The sequence below is a fragment of the Grammomys surdaster genome, unplaced genomic scaffold (genome assembly GCF_004785775.1).
Source record: "Grammomys surdaster isolate TR1022 unplaced genomic scaffold, NIH_TR_1.0 126391, whole genome shotgun sequence".
NCBI lineage: Eukaryota > Metazoa > Chordata > Mammalia > Rodentia > Muridae > Grammomys > Grammomys surdaster.
This window is the reverse complement of record NW_021621185.1, coordinates 17,892,228-17,899,336: the sequence shown is the minus strand read 5'-3', so window position 1 is coordinate 17,899,336 and position 7,109 is coordinate 17,892,228. Positions and strand designations below refer to the sequence as shown.

Below are 7,109 nucleotides of genomic sequence, written 5' to 3'. Positions count from 1 at the left end.
AGAGAGAGAGAGAGAGAGAGAGAGAGAGAGAGAGAGAGAGAGAGAGAAACACAAACAAAGATAGATTAGGTGAGGGTTGGGGGGCAGTTCAACTGGTAAAATGCTTGCCAGGGAAGTATGTGTGCCTGAGTTCAGATCCCAGCACCCGTCTAAAAGTCAATGTGCTATGCATGTTGTAACCTCACCAGGGAGGTGGGGTAAGAGGATCCCTGAGGCTTGCTAGCCGGCCAGTCCATCTGAATCAGTTAACCCCCTCTCAGAAACTAAGGTGGAGGATGGTTGAAAACATTGGGGAAAACGTCCCATTCCTCTGACTCTATGCACATACACACAAGTTTAGGCAAATTTTCTGAGGTATTAACACCAAAATCACAGTGTATGAAAATACGTTGACAAGCTATACTTTTGCTTACATAGAGACTCTTAAGAGAATATGAAGGAAACCATAGGCCAGGAAATATACTTGCAAATCATGTACCTGATAAGAAACAAGAATTCATAGATCTAGATTTTTTAGTGATCTAGAATTTATAGAACACTATAAAGTGAGAGAACAGGTTCATTTAAAAGGAGGCTGCTTTATATAACACCACATCCCTCAGTCTATTCAGGGCCAGCCTTGTGCTACTGTGTATATTAATTACATGTCTGTTGCTGTGAGAAAATACTAGGACCAAAGCAACTTAAGAAAGGGTTCGTTTTAGGCTGGCTCAGTACCTGAGAGGCAGAAGCAAGTGGATCTCTGTGAGTTTGAGGCCACCCTGGTCTACTGAACAAGTTCTAGGACAGCCAAAGCTACACAGGGAAACCCTGTGTTGAAAAACAAAGAACAAAACAACTAAAAAGAAAAGAAAAAAAGAGCAGAGGTTTATTTTAGCTTCAGGTTCCAGAGAGATAGAGGCAAGTACAGGACCAGGAGGCTGAGCACACAGGGACTGGAGTAGAGCTGTTACTGCCAAAGCCCTTCCCAGGGATGTACTCCTTCCAGCAAGGCGCTCAAACAGCACTGGCAACTGGGGATATCAAACAAGCACACCATGTCTAAAAAAAAAAAAATACTAGATTATAGAGAACACTTCCCAAAGAAGTTACACAGCTGTAAACACATGGAAAATGTTCAGTAAGGAATGTGGGAATGTGAGAGGCTACAGTGAGATATCAGGATATAAACTGACTTACAGGTCACTGGAAGGGTCATAAGGAGACGGAAGCTCATGTGTGGCTGGCAAGAATGTTGACTGATGCAGTCACTCTGGGAAACAGTGGTAACTTTAGTTAAAGGGCTGGAGGTGTATTTAGCATACCAGTTCATGGTGTTTGCCTTCAAGAAGTGCAAACAATTGTCTACCAAGACTGGTAAGCAAATGTTTGTACATGTTTTTTAGTAGCACTTCCAAACTGAAAGGTTCAAATGTCTTTTAAATATGGATAAGCAAACCATGCAGTAGTCTCATAGCGGAGTACAATTTATCATTTAAAAAGTGAGGACCACTGAAGCAGGTAACCTGCAAGGGTGTCACTGCCACACGTGGGCATGTGCCTTTATCCTGAGTGTGCCATGCTGCGTCTGCTAAAAGTGTCTGCCCTTCCTGGGGAGTCATTACATTCTCTGTCTCCATCCCCTGACCCAGGGCTTAGCCCACTCTGTATCCTGTGATATGTGCTGGGTAGTGAAGGAGTCGTGTAGACGGCTTATATTAAAGCAAAGGCTGCTCGTGGGAAGAGGGTGAACCGTTTCCTCATTTTAAAATGACTTCTTATTTTTCCCTTCCAAGAAACAGTATCAAACCCTGTTGGGTTCCTCGGAGTGAGTCCTTAGAGAAAAGGGGGCAGGGTTTTTTCTCTCAGTCCCAGCAGTTTAGGTCTCAGTGTCATGTGTGCATCCCTGATGTGTGTGCGCAGGCCACTGTGTGGAGGGCTGACAACGCTCTGGGAAGCTGGCCTCCTCTCCGTGCTTATGTCACCAGGCTTGCACGGCAAGCACCTTTACCCACTGAGCCACTGGACACTGGTTCATATGACAGTAGAAGGCCGTACGGTAACTGGAGAAGAGTATCAGCATATTGTCAGAGTATTATCTCCTTGCCTTTTTGTTTATTTTATGACATTAACTTGAGCAGTGTGGAGCAAACATAACCACTTGTTTTTACTTATGTCTGGAGAGGCCACATTGAGCCGTATTTTTTTACTAAGTTATATTTTATTTACTTTCTTTTCTCTCAATCAATGGTTTGTGATCGTTAAGAATACAGACTATGAAGATGAAAAAGCATTGAAGAATCCTAAATATAAAGACAGAGCTGGAAAACGCAGGGAGCAGGTTGGAAGCGAAGGGACTTTCCAGAGAGATGATGGTGCCCCTGCATCTGTTCACTCGTGAGTGTTGACGACTTCTTGTTGAGTTTTTTTACTCAGTGATTCTTTTCTCTTGATAAAATAGCTTTGTTAATCAACATGAAAAGTGTGATTTTGAAATCTATGACACTTACATATTAAATTAGCTACATTGTTTTTTTTTTATTCTAGGTTGAGTCAATTTCTGTGTAGATATGAAAATTATAAAAGTGTGATTTTTCTCTCTTGTTCCCAAACTGTAGTATTTGTGCCAGGTTTAATTTTGTAATTAACAGTTGGCGGTACTTTTTCCTCATGATACAGTGGAACATCCTACTGTTCACGGAGTTAGTTCATGACATGCAGTGAGTGTTTCAAGTTAGGTGCAGCAGGCAGCAGGACAACTTCTTTAAAAACAGAGCATTTCTCATGCTGAACAATATGGAGATTACATTAGATTTAAATGAGAAGGCAGAAGTAAGAACTGAAGCACGTTGAACTGCTTCGCTTGGTATATTAGAAAAGAAGCTAGATAGTATCCACATACCGAGAACATAATAAAGCCACGAAGTCAAAACTGTCACAGTAGAAAATCCATGACAACAAATGCAAGTAGGGACAAATGAGCTCTAGGCCCCTTTGTATTGGAACATTCATATAGACTGAAAGGCGTACTGTTCTGTGCTGACTGTTCAGCCTTATGAGACTGTGGAAGACTGCATTAAGAGCACACATTTCATGGACAAGAAGCACAACAGTGTCAGCGACCTCTGACCTGTGCTAATCACTGCCCTGGTCTCCTTCCCGACCGAACTTAGCCACCGTCCTGACAGCAGCAGCTATTTGAAGTTTTAAGTGAGTGGAGCAGGACAGTAGTCACATGGTGTCTGTATCCTCTTGTCCTGTGTAGCTTTGTTTGTACAGCTTATTGTCATTGCCACAGAACTTCCTTTGTGCATGTCCTCAGTTTGTCTCAGTGCAAGTGGACGTCTGAATTGCTTATGGTTTGTTGCCGTCTGTTAGGTGGCATCTATAGAGTAGCATTTGTGTCCTCCACCTTAGGAAGTATTGTCAAGTTTTGTTTTGTTTTGTTTTTTTAAGACAGGGTTTCTCTGTGTAGCCCTGGCTGTCCTGGAACTCACTCTGTTGACCAGGCTGGCCTCAAACTCAGAAATCCACCTGCCTCTGCCTCCCAAGTGCTAGGATTAAAGGCATGCGCCACCACTGCCCGGCTATTGTCAAGTTTTTAAGGTAGCTTTATGAGTTTTTTTTATGCAGGAATTTATTGTACACATGACCTAAAAAGCCTTTTATAAGTCAGTTATTAGCTTACTTTTCTTTTACAGTGAAATTACAGATAGCAACAAAGGCCGAAAGATGTTGGAGAAGATGGGTTGGAAAAGGGGAGAAGGCCTGGGAAAGGACGGTGGAGGGATGAAAACGCCGGTAAGACTTGTGATTCCCTTCATCCTAAGTTATTCCAGTCGGCATTGCCTCTGTGTAGTCCTGAGCCCAACATTGCCAAGCGCTGGGCTAGAGTAATAACCCAGACCAGACACGGGCAAGGCCTTTTTTGTGTTCCCATTTAACACACGTGCGTTTATTTGGGATTTTGTGTTTGGGAAACTCTTATTTAGAATTTTTTTCCTTAAATCAAAACTATTAAAGTGTTATTTTCTGAATCAAAGGTTTTCTTGTGCTGTTCAGTTGTGTGGGTTTTGGGTTTGTTTGCTTTACCATGTTGGCCATTTAAACTTTGAGCATGTTAGACAAGTACTCTTGCCAAGCTATGCTCAGCATGTTTATTTATTTACTTACTTATTTATTTATTATTTGTTTGTTTATTCATTCATCCATTTATTTCTTTGTTTGTTGGGTTTTGGTTGTTTTTAAACAGAGTTTCTCTGTGTGACAGCCTTGGCTGTTCTGAAACTCACTTTGTAGACCAGGAAGGCCTCAAACTCAAGAGATTTGCCTGCCTCTGGCTCTCTAGTGTTGGGATTAAAAGTGTATGCCATCATACCTGGCCCTTTTAAAATTTTTAGATGAAATTCTTACTAGTCTGGTGCTGAACATTGAAAGAACAGTGGATGTTAGTTTACACACAGGCAGATTCTGCGTTAGCTGGAGAATCTATTATGCTCAAGAGCCCCAGAACATTTTATGTACAATTATGTACACAGAATAATGTCTAGAGCACAATGCATTGGTTAAATTCTATAGCCCCATAGTTGATGGGAAGTAATAGCTATCTTCAGTGCATGCACACGTGCACACACAGACACACACACACACACCCTGCCAAAGCTGATAGACTACCAGCGTGAATATAGTGCTGGTTTTGTCATTTTCATTGGTGCATGATGGAGAGAATGGTTTGCAGTTAGATCCTTAGCATGTGTGAGCTTTATCACTGAGTCTTTAGTCATATTTGAAGTTGCATTGGTTATGTAAGGTGGGGACAGTAAAAACTGTCAAGAATGTCCTGCAGACCCCACCTATACTCTACAGAAGGCACCAGTTTCTGGTAACTGTAACTTTCTAACATAATGAGAGGCCCTCATCTCCTCGTAGGAAGACAAGCAACAGTCACATTCTCTATATAATAGTTCTGTGTGCACACAGCACTGGACAGTGAGCTCATGGCTGTATATGCCAGGCAGACACTCTGAGGTCCAGTGGCTTTCCCAGGCCTCCTCTTACTATTTTAATGCTTGGTCCTCTTGTACATTTACTTGAATGAGGCTAGGGCCAGAGGATTAAATGGTCTTTACTTTTGGTTAGAATGGACTGATACACTGTGTATCATTCAGGCGTGTCCAGCCTGTGTCTGTGGGCTGTGAGCAGTCCCACATAGCTATGAGTACAGCCTAAACAAACATGAGCGTACATAAAGCATAGTGGGACTTTTTGTTGTTCGTTTTTTGGGGTAACTCTTGCAGTTTCTGAGCATGAAGTTTGTGGATAAGAACATCACAATTGAAAAGGAAAAGCATCAGGGCATGAGGATGGCTGTGTAAGGCACATGTTGGTGTTTAGAGTTGGCTGAACTTGGGTCTACCAAGACAGTGCTAACAAAAGGCGCTTAAGCTGCAAGGGAGTAGACCGTGTCTTCTGTGTGCATTAATGCGATTGACAGGTTTTCTTTGCATGAGTCTTTAACAAGTCAAAGGATTGTAGTCAAACGTCTACACAGGGGAGTTTGGTGTGTTTAGATTCTAAAACAGTTCCTTCGCTCAATTTTCGTAACAGATCCAGCTTCAGCTTCGACGGACACATGCAGGCTTGGGGACAGGGAAGCCGTCCTCAATTGATGATGTTCACTTTCTCCAGAGTAAGAGCAAAAAAAACTGGGACAAAGCACGGGAGCGGTTTGCGGAAAACTTCACAGAAAATAAACCTCGGAAAGAAGCCCCAGGGACCGTGCCTTGGGTGACAGGGACTGCAGAATAAAGGCCTATCACGGGAGATTGGAGCTTCATAAGAGAAAGCGTTTGAAAACTGTAATGTAGAAGCCTGTGTCCCTAGAAAGTCAGGAACAGGAGGGAACTCTTAAGATGGCCCCCGATCCACACATGTGTGGGGACGTGTGGTTTGTAGCTTGTAGAAAGCAGTTGTTACACCGAGCAGGAACTCAATGGGCTTGTGCAGAAAGTGAATTCAGGGTGACAGGCACAGGAGAGCTGCCAGACCTTTGTTGTCGTAGCCTGTCACTCACCCCTGTGGAGGACAGCTAACCATGTGAGCAAAGTGCACATACCACTAATGACTTCAGCACATGTGTGTGTCCTGTTTCCATGTCATCATCATTATGACACACAGATATATCAGCTATCAAAAGTTTATAGAAACAATTCTGTGTGTATACTTGTTTACAACAGAACTTAGGTTTTTTAAAAAAGTCGAGAAACCACAGTAGTGGAGCTTAATTTTACTATCCTTGAAATAACTGCAGTAATAATATTGAAGAATTGATGGCAGGTTGACAGGTTGTAGAAATTAGTCTCACACTGTTTTCTTCTGTGAAGAATGTTGGTTTGTACTATATAGTCAGCATTTGCCTTTGGTTTTTCCTAGCTGATGGAGTATTTGATATAGACAACTGGGTGCAGTATTGGCATATTCAGTGTGCTAGCATTTTTAGTTTTGATAAATACCATTGCGGGCAATGGGACTGTGCTCGAGAAATCTGGTGACTGGGGCAGATGGGTTACTAAGCCAAGGCTTCAAACATTTACTGGAAATGTCTTCAAATGCAATAAAAAAACGTTTTTAAAGACTTGATTTCTTGAATAAATGATATAAACGTATTGGTCTCCTTTGTATTTGCACCCAACCAGAATTGTCCCCTTTGAATGGGCAGAAGAGTGGCAGAAGGGAGCCTGTGTGGCTGGTGTCTCACAGGTCCCCACTGTCCACCCCTTCCTTCTGACAGCTGCTCACGGGGTTGACATTGGCAGAAAGAATCAACGGCAGCTCCCCATTTGAAAAGAAACAAGTGCAGGAGTTTCTAATAGTGAAAGCGATACAGCCCTGGATGGAATTCAGAGTGGAAGGCGGAGCTCACCCTCCAGCTGTGCAGGGCAAGGGGGGGTGGCGAGGGTGCTGAAGGTCAGCTGTGCCCAAAGGTGAGAAAGGACCAGTTAGCACGTCCCTAGAGGGCCAGCGTGAGGGACTTTAGCCCCCCGATTCCTCATTTGAGTAGTGTTTGTGTCCTTACGCTCACGCTCGTGCACGCGCACACGCATTTGGAGGCAGCAGGAATGCTCTGCATT

The 7,109-nt window shown here is 43.1% G+C and overlaps 1 protein-coding gene across 1 annotated transcript in view; it reads left to right on the top strand.

The window, feature by feature from the left end:
* Nucleotides 1–6,644, top strand: part of Aggf1 (angiogenic factor with G-patch and FHA domains 1) — a 28,961-nt gene extending 22,317 nt beyond the window's left edge. Inside the window, exons 12-14 of the mRNA XM_028760168.1 lie at nucleotides 2,246–2,376; nucleotides 3,681–3,780; nucleotides 5,587–6,644. Of these exons, the coding sequence (XP_028616001.1) occupies nucleotides 2,246–2,376; nucleotides 3,681–3,780; nucleotides 5,587–5,787 (432 nt within the window). The 3' untranslated portion in view covers nucleotides 5,788–6,644. The remainder of the gene's footprint in view (nucleotides 1–2,245; nucleotides 2,377–3,680; nucleotides 3,781–5,586) is intronic.
* The last annotated feature ends 465 nt before the right edge of the window (nucleotides 6,645–7,109 follow it).